Source organism: Thermobia domestica, chromosome 6 (assembly GCF_964235325.1).
Source record: "Thermobia domestica chromosome 6, izTheDome1.hap1.1, whole genome shotgun sequence".
Lineage (NCBI taxonomy): Eukaryota > Metazoa > Arthropoda > Insecta > Zygentoma > Lepismatidae > Thermobia > Thermobia domestica.
This window is the reverse complement of record NC_137459.1, coordinates 58382980-58410782: the sequence shown is the minus strand read 5'-3', so window position 1 is coordinate 58410782 and position 27803 is coordinate 58382980. Positions and strand designations below refer to the sequence as shown.

The following is a 27803-nucleotide window of genomic DNA, read 5'->3' as shown; positions in this document are numbered from 1 at the left end:
ACACGCCTGATGATTTTGAAGTACCGAGTGGAGCCAAAGCAGAATGACTGGTCTGGTGCTGCAGCGAAAGGGTTGGGTACTTGTACTTACTACATAGAAAATTTGGCAAAAATTTAATGTCATGGACATATAATGTAGCAATGAAAAAGTTATGTTTTATGTCGACAAATTATCGTTTCCTTTCTATTTGGTAAAATTTTAAATTGTGAATTAAACAATGATGAGAAATCTTGGTATCCATTTCTACCGCTCTGTATCATTATTATTTCGAGATAAATGTATTATCCTCCATTCAAAAGTGACATTATCCACTGAAAGGTCAACATCTTTAGGAAATAACAGCGTAACATATTGGAACGAAGTTCAAACCAGGATCAATCGATTAATGCTTCGGTATGAACAGTTCACTGGATTGGATGAAGTAAGAGCAGCGCAGGATAGAGTCCTTAAGGTCAGTACTTGTAGTGCAAGTGTGGAAGACTGAGTTCGTAAAAATAAGTATGAAATGGTATGACTTATTATGTTCCGAAGAAAATAAACATGTCCAGGTTTAGGCTTACTTTTGGCACACAACTGGAAATATTTGTTGGAAAATTAGCTACATTTCGGGTTGACTTTACAATGCCCGCTCCAGCTGATATGAAAATGGACCAAAATTTCCCTAACCTTAAGCTAACCAATTCCTACCCCCTACCCTACAATACTATACCCTTTTACGGTGGCTGTACTTAGCAATACGCAACTGAAGCGTATACTGTAAAGTTTACCCCGCATTAGATGAAATTCAAGGGGGCCACTAAAAGTATCTAGGATGTTAAAAAGTAGGTAATAGACTGAGTTCTTGCCCTTGTACTTAGGGTGTTTAGGTAGTGCAACAGTAAGATGTATCCTCGTGCACGGGAGATGAGAAGTAGCTGTTCTTAACTATTACCGTAATTTTTGTAAAATTGGAATTCTTTTACGATTTGCATATGAATACAAGTCATATGACAAAAACATACACATATATATGCATATGTATGACAAAAACTACAGTTAAAAAAAAAAAACAACTATGGTAAGTGGCCACTACAAAACATAGATGCTGGTGTATCCAGGGAATGGCGCGGAGCTGCATCCGAAGGGAGCGGGCGCGCGGCTATTGAAAACAAGTTGATTTTGGCGATGGTAGAGCCAGGTGGAAATTAATACACCGCCGGTGGAAATTAATATTGGCCTATGTTTAGCAGAAGGGGTCCAGCTCTTTTCTCTAAAAAAATGTTATAATTTTGGTGATTTCTGTTCACATTCGGTTAGTTTATAGTAGGGTTGGGTAGTTTATGTCATATTAGTGTAGGAGTCCCACATAATTTTCTAAAAAATGATAGAATTTCGCTTATTTCTACTAATATTACGTTAGTTTAGGTTAGTTCAGGTTAGCTTACGTTAGTTTATGTTGGGTTAGGTTAGATTTGGTTACGTTACGTTACGTCTAAGCACTTGCATCACTCATTTCTCCTGAATTTTTTTTTTGTTTCTTACGTGCTTTTGGACCCCTTATACTAAACATACCCCTTAATATTTAGTATATTCACCTTTCGGCTATTGTTTAGCTTCGGGGATAGCAGCTTTTTTATCTACTTTTTTGCGATATTCTATTCCGATTCGGTCGTTTTATGGTTTCATACGATAAATTAGGATCCATAGTATAAGTAGTAGTAGTAGGAACAGGGTAGAAGCCCCGCAGAGGTTCGGTGGGTTCTGTTCTCGATATAAAATGGCCAATCACTTCCACTTACCTTTACCTTTTGTACAGGTCCTCTACTGTCTTCAAAAAATTGTGTACGATACTTTCATGACTACTTGAACACCACTATCAATTCATTCCTCCTGTAAATCATCCTGTTTTTTTGCCACTTTTGGCCCCCCAATACTAAACAATTACCCATCTTTCATATGAAATCACATATATTATCCATAGTAAAGCACGTGTGATGATTTTAAACTAGTAACCCTACACTTGTGAACCAAAAACACTGCTGTGCTTTGTATTCTTTTCTGTCGCCTGTAGAAATGTGTGCCTTATAAATAATATGTTTTCATTCAAAGTATTGAATTTTACTAGTAAATTTTTCAAAATGTGGTGTGCCAAACTTAAACCAATCATCGTATTGAAAGCATCAACTAAATTGACGAATATAAAACCTCATGTAAGATAACCTGTTATTCACGATTGTAAGGGCACAACCTCTTATGAGGAACAGAATAGGCTATGTAGAACTTCTTTGTAGAATCTTTCTTTATGATTAAGTGATTTTTAGACGAAATGTAAGTGCCCAGGACATGAGTGATCTAGTTCGCAACTGCTCACATGGCTGTTTTTGTTACGAGAATTTTTCATTGGCATATTGCGATAGTTTCATGTATGTGCGTAAAGATAATTAAGTTAGCATTCTATTTACATCTTTCACATTCGTTTACATTCAGTGCTTTCTGTCACGTTGCGTGTGTACTTTTTTGTGTGTATGTATGTTTGTGCGCGTGCTGTTTATTTGTACGAGACTTCTGGCGTAAAGTAAAATGCTGGGGTTCACTCGACCAGACGGTTCTGCCAAATACATAATTTATAGGTAAAATACAATGTGAATAATTTTTCGTGAAGGAGTGAGTGTGTGTATATATGTAATTACTGTCAGTGCACGGCATATTGAATTGAGTGATAGTAAAAGTGCTCATCCACTATCGTCTTTTATGCATATAACCCCGTCGCTGACACCCGTGCTCGCTATGGACGAACCCCCTCGCGACTGCTCGAGCCCCCCTGCTCTGCTCCAGCTCTGACTCGGTTAGATAGCATTCGTGCTTTTTAGTGGACACCTTGCACAAGTTGGTTTATGTTTTATGCACTGTAGTTTTCATGCCGTACGTCCACAATATATTTATACTGAGCTCTCCTGAAATCAATATGCAAATAATAATGGGGCTCATCATTTAGTGCATGCTCTGCTAAAAGCTCTACCTAACCTGAAAATGTAAGGTATGTGTCAAAATTTGGTAGAACCGTCTGTTCGAGTAATGCCAAATACTGGAATTCAAATAGTGAAAAGTGGAACTGGGAGAAAATGGAATTCAGGTCGTCTTTACTCTATCTTGTACAGGTATAAATTTTGTTAACTCACAGTAGCTTATAATACACAGATTAATATGGTTTATATTATGTTTCGTTTAGCATGATAGAAGTAATCAGTCCGTCCAGCAGTTACGCATTCTCACTACTCAGGTCGCTGTCCAGGCGTTCATATCATATAGACTGTACTGCACCTTCTGCTAAGCTTGGACTAAATATTGAACAGTGGAGAAGTCAACCAGTTTTTCTTACCCGCTTATTATATAAATGCAAATTCGAAGAGGGAAAATGTGCGACTATACTGCACTAAACATTACTATACCCAGTCTGTCTCCACTTCAGCCTCTTTGAATCTCATTAATTCACGCGTATAGAAAATGAGCTGTTAGAAAAGTGAGTTGTTTCATCCATCTTTCAGTGTGTTTATAAAGGTAGATTGAGTTTAGAATCCTTCATAAAATTTGATTTACATGCTCATATTTTCGAGCTATTTTTAGTCATACCTACTTTGTAAGGTAAACTTCCATATGTGGTGTGAAAACAATGGATTATCTTAACACAAAATACTATATGCTGTCCTTGTTTACGCAACCATTGACTTGTAAAATTTACACAAGAGATATTTAATACTAGCTGAAATATCCGTTCTCCGCACGGAAGAATGGGTTCCTGGAATATATTTCACCCTCCTTCCCCTGTAGGATACACATTTCAATGAAAGTGGAGTGAGAGTAATTCAGTCGTCCTCTTGCCCAGAGTTTGAGCCTTATAAATTGATCTACTTTTTCATTTATTTCTATACTAGACGTGCGAAGCAGAGAAAGTAGAGATTATAGTTTGTCAGGTGAGGCAATCCGTTATGATCCCACTAAAGAGTATAACAAACACAAACACGTTGTCATTGGTAAAATGGATCAAGTGTGTATGTTCTGTTGTCCCAAGAAATGCAGTAGAGAATCACCAGGAATGTGTGGGAAGAATGGGAGAATTCGACTAACACCGTTGAAAATGCCTCTACCAGAATTATTTCATTACATGACTGCAGAAACTCCGGAATAATAATACACTGTTCACTAAGTTTTACCTTTAGAAATTTACTTTCACTTGTTACGTTTTAAACCTATCACTTGCATACAATTAACTGTCTGGGAATTTCACTTTTCCTTGATCCGATCTTATAGAGAGTAATTCATTTCCTATAAACGTATTTTCCTTATGCGAAGAACGGGCATTTTAGGTACTTTGTGATAATTCTGAAACCATCATTGTCTTTTCAACGATGTCTGTAGACATTATATCTTCTTCTTTTTAAACAAACTTGTAAATAAATATAATGCCTCAGACTCCGGTGCATCGTTGCCTGTTAAATTTCTTTGTTGCTATTTGAGCATACTGGTGCCAAAGAGCATTAAGAATTCTGAAGATGAAACTGACATGTATTTAACTTTTTATCAATGTACCTCCCAGAAAAGTTGTTTCTCAGTAATCTATAATTTTAGTTAATTATGCTTCTGAATAAGTCATTCTTACCGTAGCCGTAACTTGGAAACACGTTTCTTTGTGGAAATAGTGTCGCTACTCTATATAGATTCTTCTTGTGTTGGCGCCTGGCGATACTCAACCTGGAACAGGGTAGTAATTAATGCTAGTAGCAGTACAAATAGTATTAGTGGCTCGGATTCGATTAGGTTACATTAAGGTAGGTTCTGTTGTCTGGCTCCCATCATCTAGATATAACCCCACCATTTTCCTTTCAAAACATTAAATAGGTTCAGAAGAACCTGAGCATAATGGTAATGATGCCTGTAAACTTTAATAAAAATGACCCCGTATTCTTAATGTGTACCTTTCAAGTGGTGCACATTCTAGAACATTTTCGAACCTATAGGAAAATAATATAACATGCTGGCACATTCTACAACAATTTAGAACATTCTAGAACATCCTGGATTATTCTAGAAGGTTCTAGAGCATCCTGAAAATTCGAGAACATTCTCGAACCTTTCTGAAACTTCTATAACAGTCTGTAACATTTTCCAGGATTGTTGATAATTCTAGAACATTCTGGAATATTCGATCAATAATAATTTGTGTAGAAAGAAAAGCAACATTGAAACTGAAAATAAAGAAATGCACGTATTGTCGTTAAAATTTAAGCCATTTTTTTTTTTTTTTTAGCACAGTAATACCGTTGCTAGAGCGTTTTCTTCCTCCAGGACCCCTACTGGTCCAAACGGAAACCTTCCTCATGGATGGGAGATACAGGGCTAAAATACCATATAACTCCCATGGGGCTGCGAGTCTTGGTTTCGGAGCCTTTGTGGCACGCACGGACAAACCACACTTACTTTTATTATATATATTGATTATTGCAGGAGAGGGCTATATAAGTAATCAAAATATATGAGGATATTTTCTTTGTCATCCTTAATAATGTTCGGTGCGAGCAGGTTCGATTCCCGGTGGGATCACTCGGTCGAAAAATTGTAAAAATGCTTTTTCAGACCAGGCAAATGCTGGGGTGGTACCTAACAATCCTTTCTTCCTTCCCTTTCCCCGGATACTGTTTTCGCCTAGGGACGTCATCCCTCAAACGTGACGGGCTAAATCACCGTAGAGGCCGCAAGCCCAAAGATCTTAATCCTAAATAATGTTATAAAACTCAATCAAAGCAGTATGTTTTCAACAGCGTAATAGTCCGTAAGGAAGTCATGATGAACTGAATTGCTATATCAGTGCAGTGTAAAGCAGTGATTCGCAACGATAAAGTTGTCCGGCACATAAAGCGTATAATAACAGAAGAGACACATTGTTTCCACTATCATCGCTCACGCGCGTTATCCACCGTCGCTGACTCCATACGAGCGCATCACCGCGCGGGTCTGCGAGCTTCGCCCAACGCTTACTCGGGTTAGATATATTTCGTGCTTTTTAGTGGCCACTTAGTATCGGTTGGTTGGTATTTTTGCACTGTCATTTTTATGGCATATGTCCGTATGCTTTATTTATACTGATGACTAGAATTGCCAACTGGCCGGTTTTTGACCGGCCTGGCCGGAAATATTGCTGTTATTTTGATTAAAACCGATGACCAGTACAAACTTCTTACCAGTCCCTTTATGACCTGTTTTTCACATTTGTATCTAGTTCGAAGCAATTTAACCTGGTTCGAAGTATAGATTTAGAATGTAACTTTCATTCTGTAATTCCAAAACAGTCACCTTTCACCATCTATCAACGAGTAATATATTTTGTACATCTGTTTAGATAATTTTAAAGAGATGGCAGGAACTGTATCGGGGAAAATTTTAAATTTACTTGTAAGGAATTTTATACATTTATTGAGAGTGGAAAAGGACTTCTTACAGCAATTCCTATAGTTGAAGTATAAATTTAAAGGTTAAATTTGATTTTCTAAACCCAAATTGTCACGTAAAGATTAATATGCTTTTGTTCATCTGTTTCGATAATTTTAAAGAAGTGGCAGTTACTAGTAAATACAATAAAATGATCAATGCCGATTTCAGTTTCTCATTTATAGCACAATATATCTATTAAGCTTATTAGTGAATGTACTAAGGATATGCAGTATAGAGGTGCTAATGCTCTTTTGTTCTCGATAGTACATTTCCTTCCCATGGATGGGTCCGAACAGAGCTAGTCCACACTTATACCTATATCATAGGGAATTTTGAGGTGGTACCTTTTTTTAAAAAATTATTATTATTATTATTTTATTTTCCAGAGTTGGCAACCGTACTGATGACTGTTAAACTCTCCTACAGTGGGTCTGCACCTAGGAATGGAAATTCTCCCAAATTGTCCCAAAAAACAGTTAATAACGTACTAGTGGTAGTAGATTTCGTGGAAAAAGTAAATAACTCATGAGTTCTTATATGGTTCCGTAAACAGATTTCACCAAATGCTATATGCGATTCTGTTCGACTTTAATTTCTTCCGTGACGTGGACACCATATAAGAAAATGAATCCTTCCGTATTTAATTCCTATTGGGCTTAAGACAGTTTATAGTATAGCGTATTATAAATTTAGGTGTCGTGCGCTCCGAAAACTGTCACCCATCTAGAGAAAGAATATTTGCATGAAAAGTGGCTATCAAATCACTAGATTCTTCCATTTCTTATAATTTTTAATAATAAAGTGCATGTACATTACGGATGTCAGGCTAGATTAGGGAGACTCAGAGTTACTGTGTTGGGTACGTACATGGGCGGCGATTAGGGGGGGCAAAGGGGGGCAGTTGCCCCCCCACTTTTTTGAAGTAACCCATCAATGTATATAGTTTCATTTAGAAATGTAAAATTTGTGTATGTATTACTGGTTCATAAAAAAAATTGTGCCATATATTTGCCGTTCCTTGAGTAGGTATTGGTTGTCTTCCCGTGGAGTAAAGAAAACTACAGGAATTGCGTTTTAATTGCCACAGAAAATAATCCCAAAATTAACCTATTGGAGCACAATTTCAGCATACTTTCACTTCTTACAAGGGCTCGATATATTAGTAAGCCGCTTTGAAACTAATTCAGACAGCATTTCGCAAAAGAAAAAAATTATTTCACAAGTTATTTTTTAATTGCACAAAAATTGACAGTTCCTAAAATGTCTTTTCTTTCTAAATAAAGGGGGGAAAGCGTAATAAGAAACAACTTCTACCTTTTCCATTGTTTTGTAGTGTAATGTATGAATGAAGTGGTGTGTTAGAGGTGTACGAGTGTATATACAATTAAATTTAGTGAATTCAACATAATTCTACGTTTTAGTGTTATTTTGTATAACTGGAGTATGGGGTGATTCTAAGTATTGTTGTGTTTTGATGTGCTCCAAGAAAATTAAAACTGCACCTAATGGCAACGAACATGTTTCGGAAAGTTACAAAAGCAAATATTTCTTTAAATGTCGTAGCATATGCTTGTAGTATTTACTGTCTTTCATTTTCTACGTTTAATAGCATGTGTGGAATTAAAAATTAAGTTGTTCATTAATCCCCATTTCAATATGACTTTTGCAAAACAAACATCATTATTAGAGGCAAGAGTTTTTCGCATTGCGCGACAAAATGAAATGCGTCAAAATTAAGTAATTTTCAGTTTCTTGACGTTTTGTGATATTCTATGTGTATTTTCGTTGTTTTCTGTTGCGCGATATAACGCGAAATTGACAGTTTTGTACGAAATTTCTAACAGTTCGCGATATAATGCGAAATTTTAAACATACGTTTTCATTAATTTGGAAACGCCAGTTTTCCGCTGTCGGAACGGTAGAACGTGGCATGAACGGTGCATTTTGGGGAATTCGGATAGAGAACATGTTGCAGGACCTCTTTGGTGGAAAAACTAAATCACACTTACGTTTGTTACGAAGTGGAAAGGGGTTGGTGTTGAATGTGACTTTTAAAAAATGTGCATAAAGATCATCCTTGAAGCTTTCTTCGCAAAGAGATGACTCCAAAACTATAGAAGTATATGATGCTTTGGGAACGCTATTTGATCCTTCTGTAATTGCATGTGGCAGTGAACCAGACATTGTTACGTTAAGAAAGTTTTTTTTTAAAAAAGCTTGGCCTTCATTTAAGAAAATGAAAGCATCTGATTATGAAGTACCGCATTTGGAGTTTTACAAAGTACCCTATGAACTCTTCACAAGTGATTCGTCTGGAAAGTACAGTGTAATGAATATTTTGAATGGACAAAAGTCCTGAAGTGATGATTGTTTGAAGTTTGTTGTAAACGCACTTACATATGTGGTTTCCAACAAGCAATGCCAATTGTGAGAGTTTTCTTTCCCCAACTATGGACTGGTGATAAGTGACAAACGTACAACAATGAAGGAGGAAAATGTGTAAACATGTAACATGCTTATGTTTAATGCTTAAATGTAACTTGTGCTCATGTGTTTTCAGAAGACAGCAAAACTTTCCTACTCATAGTAAGTTTAGTTAGTGATTTTCTTTCATTTGATTTTAAAAAAATATAATTTCCTATAAGTGAAATTTACAATGTCAAGTGCAATATTCAGTGTATTTTGTTTTTAGGTTATTATTGGTTTATTTTTGTAGTGATCTATGAATAGAAGGAACAATTATAAAAATGTCGGGGAATATCTTTTTCTCAAGAGCTAAAAAAATGCAGAAGTTATTTGGAAATGCGACAAAACGCGAAATATGAGAAACGAAACGCGAAATTTTCAAATTCTTAGTGCGTAAAACTCGTGCCCCTAATCATTATTTATTACTATGATTAATATTATCCTTTCTATTTATTTGTTTTGCAAATTTGTTATTCAATAATCTGATCACACAGTTTTTCAGACAGAATTTTAAGATGTTCATGAGCAAGGAATCAAATCTCTTTTTACACTTTCCTTGTTTAAGAGTACAAAGGTTGCATACCTACTGGCGTTGCTCTTGTCAATTTACTTAATAAAATATGAAATGTTATATACGGTATTTTAACTGAAAAAGATAGTATCCTATTAGTTATACAACCTTTTGTCAAACAAAATATTAAAAACAAGCAGGAAAACTAACATTTATATGCAAATATTCAGATCATTTCTTGCCCCCCCACTTTTAACGTCCAACCGCCGCCACTGGGTACGTATTATGAGGTGATTGTGTGATTGTCTTCAGATCTTTATCATTTTAGGTTAGCGTATCGTGTCGAGAATTTAGCGTGCTAAATACAGCTGCACATTTTTGGAATTTCAGAATCCTGGTATGTGACACTGGGTTACAGATTCGATAATAACACATGAATTCTGGTACGCAAATACTGACAGTTGAATTTCTAGGGCGTTTCTATATTGTTTTCAGGTTTTATGATCATTGCATCCGATTTTGCATCACTTTCGTATAGCATGCTACTTGTCTAGTTGACATCACGCAACCCTCTTAAATGATGGTTGGTTGGATTGAAGTTTAACACTCCTTTTAGCAGTGAGGCTATATGAGCCCTGATGTGATCTGAACTACATAAGCCCCCATCGATACCTTACATAATTAGTTCATTTCATTTAAGCTGTGTTCTGCTGTCTTCGCGAAATTTGCTGAAGCAGCCGTCTGCAATTATTACTTTTATAAAAAATAAAACAACCGTACTACCTAGATATCGATATAGGTACAGTCGATGAGTATTGAATTGCCGAGCTCCGTGATAGGTAACATTTTGCAGTCACCAGTTTGTTCGTTTTTTTTTTTTTTTCTTTCTTTCTTCCGCAACAAGCCCGAAGTCCATCATTCAGGCATTCTGACCCCGTCTATGTTTTTTGTGTTAGTCATATTACATATGCGATTGTCATTATCCCCCTTATATCCATGCGACCTAAAACTTAGAATTAAATGAAGTTCTAAGGCTAATATTTGGACTCAAGAGAGATGGAGATAGGAAATGACGGAAATTTCATAACGAAGAACTGCATAATTTTTACAGTTGGCCTAACGTTGTTAGGGTCATCAAGTCTAGAAGGCTTAAGTGGGCGCATCATGTAGCCAGAATGACAGAAAGTTAGAAAACGCTTGTAAAATTTTAGCTAAAAACTCAACCAAAAAAAGACCATTAGGAAAACCTATACCCAGACGGTAGGACAATACTATGATGGATCTTGCAGAAATAGGAATACAAAATAGAAACTGGATCTAGTTGGCTAAGAACAAAAATCAATGGAGAGTTTTTTGTGAATGTGGCATTGAATTTTCGGGTTCCATAGGGCATTGAATTAGCTTAAGATATATGAGAAGTCTGTAGCACAGATCTACAGTCAGAAGGCACGTCCTATGAAAATGAATCATTTTTATTACATGTGCTGCGTAGGTTTCATCTACATTGTTATTGCATGTTTAATTCCTGTTTACTGATAATGCCATTTCTTCAGTTCTCTTTCCTATTGTTTTCTGCCCTTCATTAAAAAGAATAATATTAGGTTGCTTGGAGTATTTATACATGATTAAAACATTAAAATTTATATTAGAATACTGTATTACGTTCGTTGAATTTATTTCACTCATTTTATTTAATTTTGAAATATAACTAATCCAAGTTCTTTTAAATTGGATACGAACACACTTCTGGTACAGTCAGCAACGAAAATTTGGTTTCTTTCAGAAAAATGATACGGTAAATCTATCTGTCGGTGTAGCATTAAGTAGTCTCAATCTCATTGGATCCTCTTGGTTACTTATTGTTTCATTAGAGCCAGAGAATACTGATTTCTGTCCCGTAATTTCTGAAAAAATTTCCCTAACAGGTTAGAAAGGGATAGAAATTTCTGTGCCGACTGTAAAACTTAAGTTAATTTTGCTACGTTAGTAATGTAGTACTTGAATGTATGTATAAGATTCTGCTACTAAAATTCTGGAGAAGCAGATAATTAACTAGAAGAGTGCTAAATGGCATTTTGATGAGCAAAGAGGAGTGATTTCGTAATTAGCCGTACATCGCAAATAAGGAAGTTGTATGTATTTCTTACAAGCAATATGGTATTTCAGTAATTTGTTTGCATTCTTTTTATTTATTTATTATTCAGGCAGAAGAAAAATTTGTGAAAGCCCAAGAAAAGCGAAGAGAGACCCACACAGCACTTTCGTCTGTTCAGGCCAAATTAAAAGGAGTTTATGCTGAATTAGAGAAGACCTCAAGGGGCGAAGAAAAACGCTTACATTTACTAACTCAGGTAAACCCTCTATGTCATTATTTTTATTATTATTATTATTTCATTTAAAAGTCTGTTAGCGTAAGAAATTGGTACGTATTTATAACAGTTACCAGGTTATATAGGTAATTTTTGGGACGCTCTGTATATTTTTGAAGGACAGAAACCATCCTTCGATTTATATTTTATTCTTGCAACGAAAATAATTTCTTTTCTTCGGTGGGAATAGCGAACAACTCGATTCTCTCCCACGAGTAAGAACAATAGAACCTTTCATCGTTCACCAACACATATGTGTGAAACGTTGGTTCACAGTAAAAGGATTTTAGTAACAAAGACAACATTCAATTTTGTAAACTACATGCGTGAGAACCATACTTCGTCTATGTGAACACTTCAGTGTTTCTTCCTTTCTCATTAGTATGCAAAGACTACGTTCTGTAGTTATTTGGAACTGAATTAAGTGCTTTCTTCAATTACTTATAGAAATACTAGATCCCAGGTGCGCTGAAGTCAGACCGACACCAGCTATATCGCTCAGCCCGTTCTTATCTCGAAGTTCTCACGTTCGAACTATTCTCGTCTTCTTCTACATTGTGGCCAGGAACTGTGAATTAAGGCAAATTCTTTCGACATTTAATTTGCATATCCATACAGGTGGCTTAAACCAGATTACATTTTAAAATGAACTACCAACATTGACCAGTTGGTCAGCCCAGCTCTTACCCCGAATACCTCAACTCAGGAAGTTTCTCTCCGTGTGTTGACGCAACCACTAGGCTAGTTTGGTTCGTTATACTGTTAATCTAAGAGGCATAAGTTATTAAGTAGTCGCACAAGGACGTTGCCAGCGACTAGCTCCATTTAGTTAATTCTCTGGTCCTCTGACCTAATTCGAGTAAAAAGTATTGGTTCCTAGCAATTTTCCATTTTTATACTGCAACTGCAGACATCTCTCCCAGAGAATTACATTGTGAATTTTTGTAGGATTTTCGTCGCAGCAGTTAGGAGCCTACGTCGTGGGACTACTTCCAATGTTACCCCACAGTGTTAACCCCAACGTGCATTATGTAGTGGTGTGATGAAAGTGCTTGTAGTGATCTCCAAAAATATAATATAAAAATTATAAAATGTTTGTGTTTATTGAAGTAACGAGTTATCTACCTTCATATGAGTGTTTCATGTTGTGATTTTCTTCTCCGTTATTATTTTTCTTCTGCATAATTAGTGCATCTAATAAATAAGTATATTATTATTTTATTCGATGTGTTTTCGTCTCATGTGTGAATAGTATTTTTGTGTGTCACTGTCTAAGTGATTGTCTGGCTGTCCATGAGGATTTCGAGACGAGACATTCGAACATCTCGGTGCTTTATGCTCATCTCATTGTCGAGACGGGACAGCATTGGCTCAGTGGTAGAGCGTTCACCTCTGCTCCTAGGGATCCCGGGTTCGATTCCAGCCTCCGCCAAGTGAACTTTGTGGTGGACAAACACCGTGTGCGTGGCTTTCCCCGGGGTTCTCCCACTTTCTTCATTCCACCATTTCATTCATTTCTCATCTTCACCGTCTCCTTTAGTCTAGCCGGCATTATCGTGGGACATAAAACTCAAAAATTTCATTTCATTTCATTTCTTATTGTTGAGACCTGAGAACGATCCTTGAAAAGTTATGTAATTCCTTTTGGAAACGTTCTTGAATGTCTTAACCAGGTAAGCTCAGCTGTTTTGAAAGTACACATTGGTTGGACATCAGAAGCAGATCCGGAAAGTGGTGACATATTTATTTGTTTATGATATGATATTATTCTGATTTCAACAAAGGAATGATTATTGAATAATTCTAGTCACGCATTTATACTGAGATGTGATTTTCTAATTAGGTATAATGTTAATTCTGCCGAAGGAGTGTTTATGTGTTCCTGCCGATCGATGAAAATAGAAGAGCGAAATCCCTTGTGCGTTCATGTTGCATTTCATTCGCACCTCATAACTCGAGAACCGAGAGGGGCCCACTATGGCTCAGTGATAGAGCGTTTGCCTCTGGTTTGATCAAGTAGGCTTTGTGGTGAAAAACATCGCGTACGTGGGCGTTCTCAGAGTTCTTCTTTTTCCATCAAATTTCTTGATTCCACCATTTCATTCATTTCTCATCATCACCGTCTTCTTTAGCCTCCATGGCATAACGTAGAACGTAAAATTGAAAGACTTCATTTCGAGAACCCTGAAACTGATAATGACAATAACAGACAGTTGAATATATTGAGCGCTGTATTATGTGAAGTTGCCTAACATATTTTATAATGAGCAAACATAACTATATCATTCAGCACAATAGTGTCAATTATCAAGTGACTGATAAGTGATAAGTAATAATAAATTAATGAAACAGAAAATTAAGTGTAAATTTTATAGAAGAAAAAATAGATAAATAAGTAGAAAACATGAAATTACAGAAATTGAAGAATATAAAATTGATAAGAGAGAAAAATATATTACAAGTGTTTTTTCTAAATATGTAATGACAGTAGTAAGAAACAATAAAGTATGTGCGAGAATGATTAAAAAAAAAAAAAATTGAAAAGAAATTGACGAAGATTAAAATAGAAATGTGAAAAAGTTAACGGGTGCACTTCATGTGAACTTAGTACAGGGTGTCTACTGGTCATGAAAGTAATGAAAGTCATGAAAAAGTCATATATTTTGCTTAGTGATCATGAAAGTCATGAAAAAGTCCTTTATTTACCCAACTGGTCATGAAAATCTGAAATCTCAGAGTATATTTTTATACTTCATACTTTTATACCTCATACTGCATGTACTGAAACAGTTGTATCAGGTCAGTAATTGTGAGAATTTCCCCCACCAGTTAGTGCTAGCTAACTGGTACTTTACTGTCTTCCTAGCTGCTCCCCATTTCATCTTCTAGTCTCTGTAATATAGTAACAAATTTTTACTGTCCAACTTTGTGATCTACTATTTCTTTACTTCTAAGAAATGTAAATTGTGTATTTTTGGGCCTTTAGACTTATGCAAATAATATTATTCGTTTGAGTTTGCAGATTTTAAATTTGATGATCTATTTTTTTTAAAACTAATTTCTTTTATAATTTGTTTTGTCTTTGGGCAGTTCTCTGAGTGCTTAATTTTAGACAAATTTCTGCTAGATGGATAATTATACTCAGAATTAAAACTTCAAATACAGTATAGAGTGATTAACTGGTAAGTGCAGGCCCGTATTTAGGTAAGTGCTGTTCTGTGCTCGAGCACAAGGGGGCAGAATTTTAGATTCTTTCTTTAAGATTCACAATAAGTGATATTTAAGACTAGCAACCCGCATAGTTCCGATGCACCACTGATGATAGGGGTTTATTATTACTAATGGTAAATTTTTATCGCCATGGTCATGAAAATTTGAACAAAAAGGTCATGAAAAGTCATGAAAAAGTCATGAATTTACTTTCTGGTATTCCAGTAGACACCCTGTGTATGCCGAGTACGGTATTACAGTTGCTGAAGATCAGGGATTGGTTCACGGGTAGGATAGTAATAAGTGTTCCCATCCCTTTCTGAGCGACATGCAAAGGATTTTGAATGTACAGGGTAGGTGGGCGAATGTACTGTTGTGGTGGGTTGTGGTTTTTAGGAACAAGTAGATATGGAATTCGAGCGCTGCAAGAGTATTGCCGCTATAGAAGGTTGGGCCAAATTTGTTACGTATGTGGGTTCTATACTGTGAAAAGTCAGCGTCTGTCTTTAACAGAAACGTTAAAACAAGCTTGTCACAGCTATTTTGGAAATAATAAACACTTCTGATCAGAGTATATACACGTATTATTAAAAATTAAATTACAGTGTAACGGTTTCGACAACTTAACGTTGTCTTCATCAGACACTAACAGTTAGTGTCTGATGAAGACAACGTTAAGTTGTCGAAACCGTTACACTAATTTAATTTTTAATAATAAATGTATATACTCTGATCAGAAGTGTTTATTATTTCTTTAGTGAGTTCCAGAGTCGTGATGAATAGAGCTATTTTGGATGTTGTGGTGGCGATGAACTGTGAACTCCTTGTGTGTTCTGCACAGCTTGTTACTCTTATCTTATTAAGTAGATGAATGGCAATAAAAATGTTTGTCTTTCTTGTGCCAATAGTCTGACGTGAACCAACCAGCCAGGTAGAAGACCCATATGTCTGCCTAACAAAAATTGAGGGCCATTCGAAAAGGACTAAATCTAATCTTGAGTACCCTAATGTTATAAAGCATGTTCCGCGTGGACCTGAACTCTCAATCCCTAGTCTATCTTCAAAACTAAAAGAATCCTCTCTAGGGGAACAAATAGTCGAATAGATGAAACATTCACGTCCTTTGACTCAAGCTACAACCCACAAGCTAAAGAGAAATTCTTCCTAATTAATCAAACCAGACTGAACGACTTTGTGAGAAATCTGAGTCTCACAAAGTATCATGCTGAGTTGCTTGGACCAAGACCAAAGGGGTGGAATTAACTAGGTGCCAGCACTAGAATTTCAATTACTAGGAACAGGCATGAACAATTTTCTCGTTATTATGCTATGGAAAATTTCCTCCGTGTTTATAAATATAGATCGTTTAATGGAGGCACTAGGTTTTAAAAACACCCCTGAAGAACGGAGGCTGCTTATCAGCTGTTCAGAACTAAGCTTTAAATCCGTATTGTTATACGACGGGAACACTGAATTGTCAATATCAGTGACACATTTCGTAGACATTAATAAAGCACTCGAAAGTATATCTGTGTTATTAGCTATGGTTAGTTATAACAAGCACTGCTGGGAAATTTGTGGAGATTGAAAGATCATTGTGATATTACTAGGACTGCAGGGAAGATTTACAAAATACTGTTCTTTGCTTGTGGGACTGTAGGAGAACTGAGTCACACTACACTGTTAAAGACTGGCTTTCCTCCCAGAACTTAGGAGCTGTAAGTGACAAGCAAGGAAGAAAAGATGCATCAGGATATTCAGAAAATAGAGCAGAAGTATCAAGATAAATAGAATCCTCATATGATGGGCAACTATTGCTGATTTTTAACTAGGGAAAGTGATACGCACTACAATAAAAAGAAATAGCTTTAACTTTTAAAATATTCGTCATTTTCATAATGTCCACTAGCTTCATATTTTAATACCACTAGAGGTAGTGTAAAACATTATTCTGAGATAAATTTTATAATTATGAAAAATACATATTATATTCAGTAAATAAAAATTGAAATTATATTGTAAATTGTAAATTAGATCAAAGTTTAAAACTGCCTAAAATGAAGATATTTCTTTTTATCGCAAAATATTTGTTACCTTAGCTGTAAATTCTTGCATTCTCTGTCAAATTCCGTAGCTAAATAAATTGAATAGTGACAAAATTGAAATTGTCAACAAATTAGACTATTTTGTCATTTTGGCTCCAAGTCGCTCGAGCCACACAAAACCTTACGTGTTACGAACTTTTTGTTGTCGATTTAGTTAGTATGACCTTTTCGTCCATGTGCAAAACAAAGTTTAAAATTGTGGACTAGTGTAATAGAAGAAAGCTAAATGTACAAATGAAATGACTAGGAGCAACAAAGAATACGAAAGAAAAAAATATGAAAGGGATCACACAATTTATTTAGAAGAAAGCAAAGTAAAAAAAAAAAAAAAAAATGATAAGACTGAAGTTTGAAAACTTTAGCTGAAGGATGAAAGCCTATAACTTCTCACAGGGTGTTTACTAGTCCGGAAAACAGGGAAAGGTCATGGAATTTTCTGTATATTCTGGAAAGTTTTGATAAAGTTAGGTTTATTCCGTCGCTTTTACATGTTATCTGCATAATGTTTGGAAACAACTTTTCGCTTCAGCAGAAGTCATCATATAATGAAGGACTTCTGAAAGGAGTTGGCAACCCTTGCATCTGGAGCTCGTGGTTACTGATCTCCACATTAAAAAATGATCCTCTTCTCCAGGGATATACCAGGCTCTTGCAACCGGTGACCCCCTATAAAATCCTAAATAAGTTTGTTCTGATCTTGTTGATTTTAGTGTAGCGATAAGAGAGAACCTAACTATGTATGGTTAACTCTGTAATATAATTCGTTCCTACATTAGTTAAATTTAAAACTCCTATTCCGTTTCCTCCATATTCCATTTTCAGTGCAGTTTGGCGTTCCGTGTGTCTTTTGTGATGTTTATTATTATTTTGCAGGTAATTTCTGTGAATATTTTTGGTATACTTGTAACTTTTCAATAAGACCATTTTTTCTAGCAAGTGCTAATTTTTATAGAAAACGTGAATGTAGTAGACATAACTCAGCGATTATTACCACACTTGAAGTATGTCTATTCAGTTTTAGATAGTAATCAAGAATCATCTTGTGACAGCTTTAAAATTGTTAAATCGAGCTAAATTAGCTTTCTTCCAGACCGTTGCTGCAGACATTCAACCTTTTCTTACGAAATTTCAGACTCACCAATGCTGCCTTTTCTTTATGGTGAAGTACTTGAACTTCTGAAGTCCCTTATGATTATATTTAACAACAACTCCATTGTGATTGAAGCATCAAGTTCTGAAGACCTGATAATATTTGCCTAGGTGATGGTAGTAAGGATCTGTGTTCGGCCTAGCAGGTTGATGTCGGATTTGCAACACGTACAGCATTAAAATCAGAGAAGTTATCTGAGCTGGATATCCTTCGTTTTCGGAGGGATTGTTTGCATATTTTAACAGGTTTTTGTAAGAAGATTCTGTGTAAATTGCCATGGTGCTCCATGCCTCTCTCCCGCAAGAGACTTGTGGACGAACAAATAACTGTATCGTTGGAACTGCTTGTAGAGAATCATCATTTGTCTGGCCCTGCTGCTGATGAAGTAAACGACTTATAATAAACTTTGTATTGAATATTCAGTTATCACAAGAATGAAGAACTTTGATGTGACTAAGAATCGGTTAAATCACTTGTGACACCAGCAACATTTTTTCAGCATTTGTTAAGAAAATTCTAATGTTATCACACGAAACGCTTCCAATGAACGCTGTTTCTCATTAAATAAGGGAAGTTTCTTGTGGATAATCTACACGAAGAGTCTGTAATTTTTATTTTATTTTATTTTTATTTTTTTAATTTAATTTAATTTTATTTTATTTTATTTATTTATTTATTTATTTTTTTTTTTTTTTTTTTTGGAAAACGTGGAAAGTCAGGGAATTGTATTTGTCTGAAATAGTAGAGACCCTGTTGTCAGTTTTCAGGTACGTATTTTTGAAATTAAACTGAAAGAATTATAAGAGTATCATCTATTTATTTTATAATTGTTTGATTCGAAGTGCGCAAAGATTGTTATTGTGCACCTCAAATTGATGTGGTAAGGTCGATTCTAAGGGAAGAGGGAGACGATTTTGTATAAGAACTTCTTAAGTTATGTTGCTTTTTTGGAAAGTTAGGGAAAGAAGATAAGGAAAGATAATAGCTAATAGTAGTTAACAGGATACATATAGAATACATATTACATATATAAATCATATATGTATATGAGCCTATACATATATAAATCTATACACTTCGTGAAACAAAACAAACAGATGTTTATACAAACAAGAGATATTCATGCATAGAACACGCGGCAATTAAACGACATTTACGTAGTACAATAAAATTACTCCAAATACCAAAAAATGTATATTTAAATTGTACGAGACTTTATATGTTTGTTTATAATTTTGTATTACAAATGGTGTAATAAGTTGTAATTACAATTTGCATTTATATACATATGACAACTGTAGAACTTATAGGAGATACTCTCCATATTGTATGTCAAAACAGGCAAAATAAATAAATAGATATCTTTGATAAAAACCACTATTTTACTTTTAGTCGGAGAAAATTAAAAAAGGAAAAAAAAAATCACTTCGATGCTTTGACATGTTTATCAGTATCTTCTACTGAAGACATGTGGACAGGTTACTGCTTATCTGCGGAACCCTTTCTGACCTCTGTAAATGAAATACTAATGTTAGAAAGTTGAATATATATATATACTAGCATCAATTACCCGCTTCGCTGGGTTAAATTAAGAAAAAATAGTAATATGTACCATTAGTCAATCACTTTTTACTACTACTAAAGCGCGTCTTGATATCGTTCATTTTAGATGATTTTTATATATCCCCTCTTCTCCCATGTTGCGGGCCACGGCATCGAAAGTGTCATTGTTCATCTCAGCGATCCCGAAAAGTTTTAAATAAAGATTGAGTACCGTGCAAAAGTTGTAAAATGTTATGTTTCTTCACCAAAACAGAACCAGATAAAAAAAAAATATTTAACCGGGCCCCGGAGGGCACGAAAGAACGTTAATTACAAAGAAGAGTAGGGAATAGTGAAAAAGTATTGAAATGTTTTCTTAGAAAGTAAAGTTTGAGTACCGTGCAAAAGTTGTATAATGTTATGTTTCTTCATCGAAACAGAGCCGGATAAAAAGATATTTAACAGAGCTCCGGAGGCCCCAAAGAACGTTAATTTTGAAAAAAAGTAGTTGCGAGTAGTGAAAATATTATTGAAATATATTTTTAGAAATTTAAGTTTGAGTACTGTGCAAGCGTTGTATAATATTATGTTTCTTCGCCAAAATAGAGCCAGATAAAAATATGTAACCAGGCTCTGCGGGTCCGAAAAGTGTCAATTTAAAAACATAGAACATACCATCATTCTAAGTATGTATAAAGATTCCTGATACTTTAAATTGGGGCCAGGATCTGATCTGATGTATAGCTCTTCGCCTGATTGGTGTTTAGTACAAATAATAGTACGGACACAAGTACGTAAGATAAAGTTGAAAAATTGACCTACCAGCCCAGAACTCACCACGTGGAGGTGGCTACACAGCGAGTTCCTCCCACCCACCCTCCTGTTACTTAAATCTCCTTACTTGATTCTTGCAGCAAAATATTGAGATTTATGTTCAAAGCTTGGTAGATACTTTCGTGCTTTCAATTTTGCGCGAATATAATCGTCTCTTGCAACACTACCACATACCTTTGAAGAAGATTCCGTTATTACATTTACACACCTCTCCACAGTCTGTGTGTGGCAGGGGAACGTGACAAACTGTGAAACTTCTCCTTTTACTACAACCATTTCGGTTAATTCTTCTGTTGATATGTGAGCCATAATTGGAGGTTTCGTTACTCTTACTTCTGACCAATCGATATAATCCGCACCACTGAAATTTAGTTTTGGAACTCTTAATAGCCTTAAGTTTGTTTGTTTTGTCTTGCTTTAATTATTCGCCTAACTGCAAGCTCTTTAATATGTGGACGAGAATCTGCCAACATTGCCACCAATAAATTTTCTGGGTGCGCGAAGTATGCATTGCCAGCTATTACCCTGTCTGTAATATTCTTAATAACCTCTGGAAACTGCCTTGAGATGTAAATTATCTTCCACAAATGTCGAGGACCTTATTGCAGAAGAGGTTTCGTTTTTATTTCAAACCACATGGGAGCATAGAGTTTCATGATGAAATCAATTATTAATATAAGGTTTTCAGATGGATTTTCTGTACTGATATGCAACCGCAGTAATCTGTTAGCTGTTGTTACCCATCTACCGTGCGACAGTTTACCTGGGTTTCTTTTGGAGAAATTTGGAGCACGATGTCCACTTTTAATAGCTTCTCAGATAAGGTATGAGTATTGCTGATCCGAACTTAGGTCACGTATGTCAATTTCTGGTAACTCGATGCTAATTGGTTGAAACTGAACAACTGGTGTTTTTTCGCAATCATTCAACATGCTTCCAATAGGTCCTGAATAGTTATATGGGCCTTTAGTCTGACCATCCAGTGTTTGTAATAAGTGCCGTAGAGGCAATTCATCTGCATGTAGCAAACGAATGGCCCATTTTAGGGGTCTTTGTAGTTGTTCTTCAATACGATGGATTACTCCTCCCTTCCAGCCTGTGTTTACATTAGTGCCGTCACATCCAATGACTTTAAGATATTTGAGGTTAAATTTCTTCTCTTGCATGAACGAAATTATACCATTAGCTATATCGACTGCTTTAACTGGTGAACTAAGAGCTAAATGTCCAATAGGACGACGATGGTTCTTGAATGGGTGCTATGTGTTCCTCAGTGATTTGCCTATGGCAATTGTCAATTAGAACTATAGTTTGGTCTTTTCGGCCATCAAAATAGAGACCCTCGAAATTAGTTTCTTCGCAAATAGCTGTAGGCGGTTTCTGTTTTTCGCTAGTTTCCTACGGATTTTGTTTTTATCTACTATCTTGTTTGGGTTAGTTTTGTTCTGTAAATTGATATCTTCTAAAACATCGGATACAATTTCAGCAGCCGACCTATTCGAGACACCTGTTGAATCAACTTCTTTTGCGCTACTCATTTGTTTAGGGCTAACTATTGTTTCTTTAGGTTTTATTCTCTAAAGGATAGCTCAATGCAAACTCTTCAGCGTTTGAATTCGAGGTAGAATCGCTTAATGTATGTTCCAAGTGCGGGTTTGAGGCTAACGATTGTAGCCCGCTTGTACTTGGTACCGCAACATCATAATCAATCTATCTGTTATGTTTTCTTTTGAGCCTATGGGTTTCTGTTTTATTTACATTGCCAATCATCATTTGTCTCTGATTTCTCTGATCCAATATGAACTCCCACTCCAAAAGCGGTATTTTCTTTGATTTCTCACACTTGCAGGTTAATCTGTCGCAGCGTTTGCAAGAGCAAATATCAAATAACTTCTGAGCATTGTACTTAAATTTCTCTAATTTGGCTCTTAATGCGCGGGTATCTCGTTTTTCGATGGGTTTAATGATTGTTTGATATTTTGAGTTGTAATTCAAAATTATATCCTTAATTCGAGGGCGAGACAATACAGGAAGAGAGGCTCGCAGCCATATCGTTTCTAGTTTATTTGCAACTACTTCAGCAATAGGTCGAGCAGCCGGTTGCTTGCTTCCTTCCCCTTGCAACTGTAATCGAACGCTTGCATAGCACCGCATAACATCTGCGTAGGTCGGTAAAACCGTAGCATTTTCAAGATTAATATCTTTCATGGGTCCAAACAAAATCATTTCGAAACTTGTTCTAGTTTTCTTTGACATGGTGCTTCATACTCACACTCGCGCACACTATCACAGCCACGATAGCACGTAAACAAAGAAAGAAAGAAAAAAAAACACTGCAACTTAGCGAAAACCGAACTTATCTTCTGTAACAACACAGCACATCCGATCACAGAACATGCGTTCCTTCATATAGTAACTAAATTATGGGTGACCCCTGTGACCTTGAGAGTAAAATAGAATTGCGCGATGCAAGCGCCGCCTTCGAGAAGCCAGTGGTGTGCAATAAAGAGTTCATTTTTCATCCAGATGTAAAAAATGATATTTACTTAAATTTTCAGGGTTCTGGGCTGGGCTCAACACGAAGCTTTTTCATATGTTAATAGTTATGAAAGTCAGTTAAGTTACTTATAGTTATTTTCGTGTATTGAAATCATGTATTTCATGTTTTATGTATTAATAGTATTGTCTGGTAAAATAATTTTATTACTTAAAATCAATTTTTCTTAACAAACAGTTGGAACCTTTAGGGACACGGGGGCCCGGTTAAATATTGTTTTAAAATCACCATATATGACATGACTTTATTTCGTACCAATGCACAACTTTTGATGACTACTAAAACTAAAATATCTGAAAAAAGAAATTTTCGGCCCACCCTAATATATATATATATATATATATATATATATATATATATATAATTCCACTCCCCTCCCACAATTTTTGCGGGGCTGAATTTTAATTTAAATGGCACCAAAGTGTCACTATTCATCTCAGTGACCTCAAAAACTATAGGTTCGACACTAATATTGGTCATTTTCGATCATTTGTAAATGTCTTTCCCCTCCTTTAAATTACATCGTCAAAGTGATATGACAAAAATCATCTCCTGTTCGAACTTCATTTAGGTTGAAACTTTGATCGAGATCGGTCAGGTGGTTCAAGAGTGAAGTCACATGGACAGTAACTTTCATTTTTATTTTTTTTACATATATATATCTCCCCCTCCCCTTCGTTGCACCGTCAAAGTTAAATGATAAAAATTATCCCAAACCCGAACGTCATCTATGTTGAAAATTTGATCGAGATGGGTTGGGTGGTTAAAGAATCAAGAGTTATTAAGTTTTGTTTATTTTTATATATCTATCCCCTCCCCTCGTAAGGTCTACTGTCAAAGTGGTATGATAAAAACCACCCCCAGGTCCGAACTTCATCCATATTGAAAATTTGATTAAGATTGGTCCTGTGATTAAAGCGTGATGAGACCACAAAGACGGTCACTTTTATTTTTATTATTTTACATATATATCTTCCCCTCCCCCTCCCCTAGGTTGCACCGTAAACGTGAAAAAATGAAAACATCCCCATTCAAACCTTATCTATGTTGAAAGTTTGATCAAGGTAGGTCTGGTGGCTCAAGAGTTATTAAGTTTCATTTATTTTATAGATTTCTCTTCTTCCCTCCCCCTCCCCAAAGTTATACAGTTAAAGTGATATGATAAAATTCACCTCATATATGAACCTCATCTATGTTGAAAGTTTGATCGAGATCGGTCGGGTTGTTGAAACGTGATGAAGTCACAAAGACAGTCACTTTTATTTTTACTTTTTTGTCATATATATATCTCCCCCTCCCTTTCGTTGCACTGTAAAAGTGAAATGAAGAAAACATCCCAGGCCCGAACCTCATCTATGTTGAAAGTTTGATTGAGATCGGTCGGGTGCTTCAAAAGTTATTAAGTTTTATTCATTTTCGTATATTTCCCCTCCCCCTCCCCTAAAATCTACCGTCAAAAGGAAATGATAAAAAACTTCCCAGGTTTGAACTTCATATATGTTGAAAATATGATTGAGATCGATCGGGTGGTTCAGGAGTTATTAATTCACGAACATAGTCACTTTTATTTTTATATTTATTGATTTTTGTATATGTCCCCCTCCACCCTCTCCCCTACGTTGCTCCGTCAAAGTGAAATGTTAAAAATATCCCAGTCCCGAACCTCATCTACTTTGAAAATTTGATCGAGATCGGTCCGGCGGTACAAGAGATTATCAGTCACAAACATAGACATTTTCAATTTTATAATATAGACTAGCCTTTAGCCCCAGTTTCCCGCGTTTGCTCGGGTTATGGCCTCGCATCTTTTAGGTATCAGCCTCTGCATCAAGAGTGAATTTCGTGCATTCGCTCTTTAATTACATTTCCTGAATTTGGCACAGCTGGGGGCTTCGCCCCCTGACCTTCACGTTTACTCGGCCTACGGCCTCGCACCCTTTAAATCCATACTTCTACCAAATTTCAAGTTTTTTTCCTATTTCTTGATAAAAGATAAGATATTGTATCCCCAAAAAACGCTCATTTAAATAACATGGGGATTTCTTCATCCCCAATTCAGACTCCTTAGAAACTAAAAGTATTCACTTTTGGCAATTTTCCTCTAGGTTAGTCCCGGAAGATTACAATCATGCAAAATTTCATCATTTTATCATTCAGTTCCCCATAAAACCACTCTAAAGTTGATTTTTTTTTTATTTTTAGCCATTTACTTAGTTAACGCTAACGAAAACGTATAAGCATACCGAATTTCAAGTTTTTATTCCAATTAAAAGTGCCTAAAATATGAGATTATAGGTCCAAAAAAAAAAAAAAGCTCCTTTTAAATAAAATGGGGAATTTCTTCATCCACTCTTTAGACCCCCTAAAAATTAAAATTATTCACTTTTGGCAATTTTCCTGTCGGTTATTCTCGGAAAGCTACAATTGTGCCAAATTTTATCTTTCCACGTCAACCGGAAGTAGTCCTTTAATTTATGTCAGCTCATGTAGTTGTATATATAGTTAAGATTACACGGTAGATAGGCTTAAAAAGGTTTGTGTAATGTCATTCTAATGTTAATTCCTTAGTTTACATTCATTATTTCTACCTCAACAACCAGTAAAACTTCTAGAAACTGTTAATAGTTATCTACACATTTGCATCCATGTTATGTTTCAAAATTCCAACAAAATTCACCTCAAGTCAAGTAGTTTTGAGAAGCATCATCACTATCAAATATCTCTTCTCCGTCTCTCTAATTTTTTTTCTTATTAGTATTATATTTTTTATTTTATTTATTTCCCAGTTCGCGCCAAGTGGGTTTTGTGGTGGACAAACACCGTGTGTATGGGTTTTCTCGGGGTTCACCCGCTTTCTTCATTCCACCATTTTATTCATTTCTCATCATCACCATCATCGTCTCCTTTAGCCCACACGGCATAACCGTGGGGCGTAAAAGTGAAAAAAAAAGTCACTTCATTTTCATTTATTTATTTATTTATTTATTTTTGTCTTTTCTGTCTTATTTTCGCTATATTGACGAGCAATGTAAGGTTTGAGATCGAAATATCTATATGTAGTTCCTTCAATATATTCTTGTTCAAGACTATCATGTAAGGACCTCATTTATTTATTTCATTAAATTTACTATAGGATAACGTTTTTTCTAACCTTGTAATGTATTATTATTATTATTATTATTATTATTATTATTATTATTATTATTATTATTATTATTATTATTATCCTTTTGCAGGAGCATGAAATATTGAAGGAAGAAAGAGCACTTGTGGAAGAATTCCAGAGATATGAACGAGAAGAAAGAGAATACTTCACAGCATTGTCTTCCGCCTTAAAGGAAAGCCATGAGAAGGAGCGTGCACAGTCGGAGCGTACGAAATATTGGTCTATCATCGGATCAGTACTGGGAACTATTATAGGCGTTATCGGTACTTCTATTAACAACGAATATCGAATGAAGGAACTACGTAAACTAGTGAAAGAATCTCTGTCCAAGTATAAGATAGACGATGTAGTTGTAACAGTGCCCGAAATCCTGTCTAGACATGAAAAGGAACTTAGCACCATTATCAGTGAAATGAAAATTGTCGCTAGTCAAGCTAATTCGAATGATGAAGTATTAGGGCGATTAGGGGAACTTATTCATACGTTGGACAATAAAGTGAACTCAAAAAAAGACGTGGCTCAAGAAATAGTAGACTCTCAACTAACGAAGCAATTGCTAGAATCACTTAACAGACAAGAGCAACTACTCAGTAAGAAATTTCAGGAACTAGAAACGTCTGTGTTAAAGGCAAACTCTGTTTCGTTAGATCAAATAAATGACAAGCAACCGGTGCTCCTCTCTCCTGAATTAGAACAGCTAGTGACCAACCATTATAAACAAACACAGTATGTCATGTTATGCGCTGCAGCTTCCATTGTTATTGTTCCTTGTTTGTTTAAGTATTTTGGTTTGTAATTTTAGACTTTTCAAAACAATTAGTGTAAATTAATTGTGTGCCTTGATAATGTTTTTATAAAGTAAACATTTTGCTGTGCATTGTTACCAAGTAGTCAAAATTATTTTTTAATCAGACAAACTACGTAATGTTTGTTGTGATTTCTGCAAATAAGCCAGATTTCGTAGTCGTGCAAAATTTGAAAAAAAGATTAACGAGGTTAAATAAATTAAATATACTTTTTTTTTTTTTTTTTTTTTTTTTTTTTTTTTTTTTTTTTTTTTTTTTTTGGAAATAAACAGAAAGAAAGCAAAATTTTAAGTGGGACCAATAAATAAAAAAGAAAAATATTATGTCTAGTCAGTTTATATCCCGTAATCGTTGACAGAAAGTACCCAAGTGACTGAGTATATATATATATATATATGCGCGTAGTTTTCTTGTGTGTAACGTTTTATTCTATGGAACAATTCTGATTTTTTTTTTTCGTACCATCAGATAATATTTTTCTAGTGTATCTAAAGCCATATTGAAAAATATTTTACAGAAAGAATTCTTGTAGACTGTTCATTCCTCAAATTTCAGAACTTATATTCAAATGTCCACTTATTACTTTACTGGTTGTTCTAAATTGTCTCGTATACGTTCTGAA

The 27803-nt window shown here is 35.4% G+C and overlaps 1 protein-coding gene across 1 annotated transcript; it reads left to right on the top strand.

Annotated features, from left to right (window-relative positions):
* On the top strand, positions 1 to 27698 carry LOC145688025 (mitochondrial potassium channel-like). The gene is made up of 3 exons (XM_081761697.1): positions 1 to 451; positions 11647 to 11793; positions 26446 to 27698. The coding sequence occupies exons 1-3, from the start codon at positions 218 to 220 to the stop codon at positions 27169 to 27171; spliced, it is 1107 nt and encodes a 368-aa protein (XP_081617823.1). The 5' UTR covers positions 1 to 217; the 3' UTR covers positions 27172 to 27698.
* Positions 27699 to 27803: the final 105 nt, after the last annotated feature.

Bases quoted from the DNA above. Each gene is read 5' to 3' on its own strand.
- LOC145688025 (XM_081761697.1), top strand. From the start codon at position 218: ATGATGAGAAATCTTGGTATCCATTTCTACCGCTCTGTATCATTATTA. The intron at 452-11,646 runs GTCAGTACTTGT...TTTATTATTCAG, and splicing joins CGCAGGATAGAGTCCTTAAG to GCAGAAGAAAAATTTGTGAA. The intron at 11,794-26,445 runs GTAAACCCTCTA...ATCCTTTTGCAG, and splicing joins GCTTACATTTACTAACTCAG to GAGCATGAAATATTGAAGGA.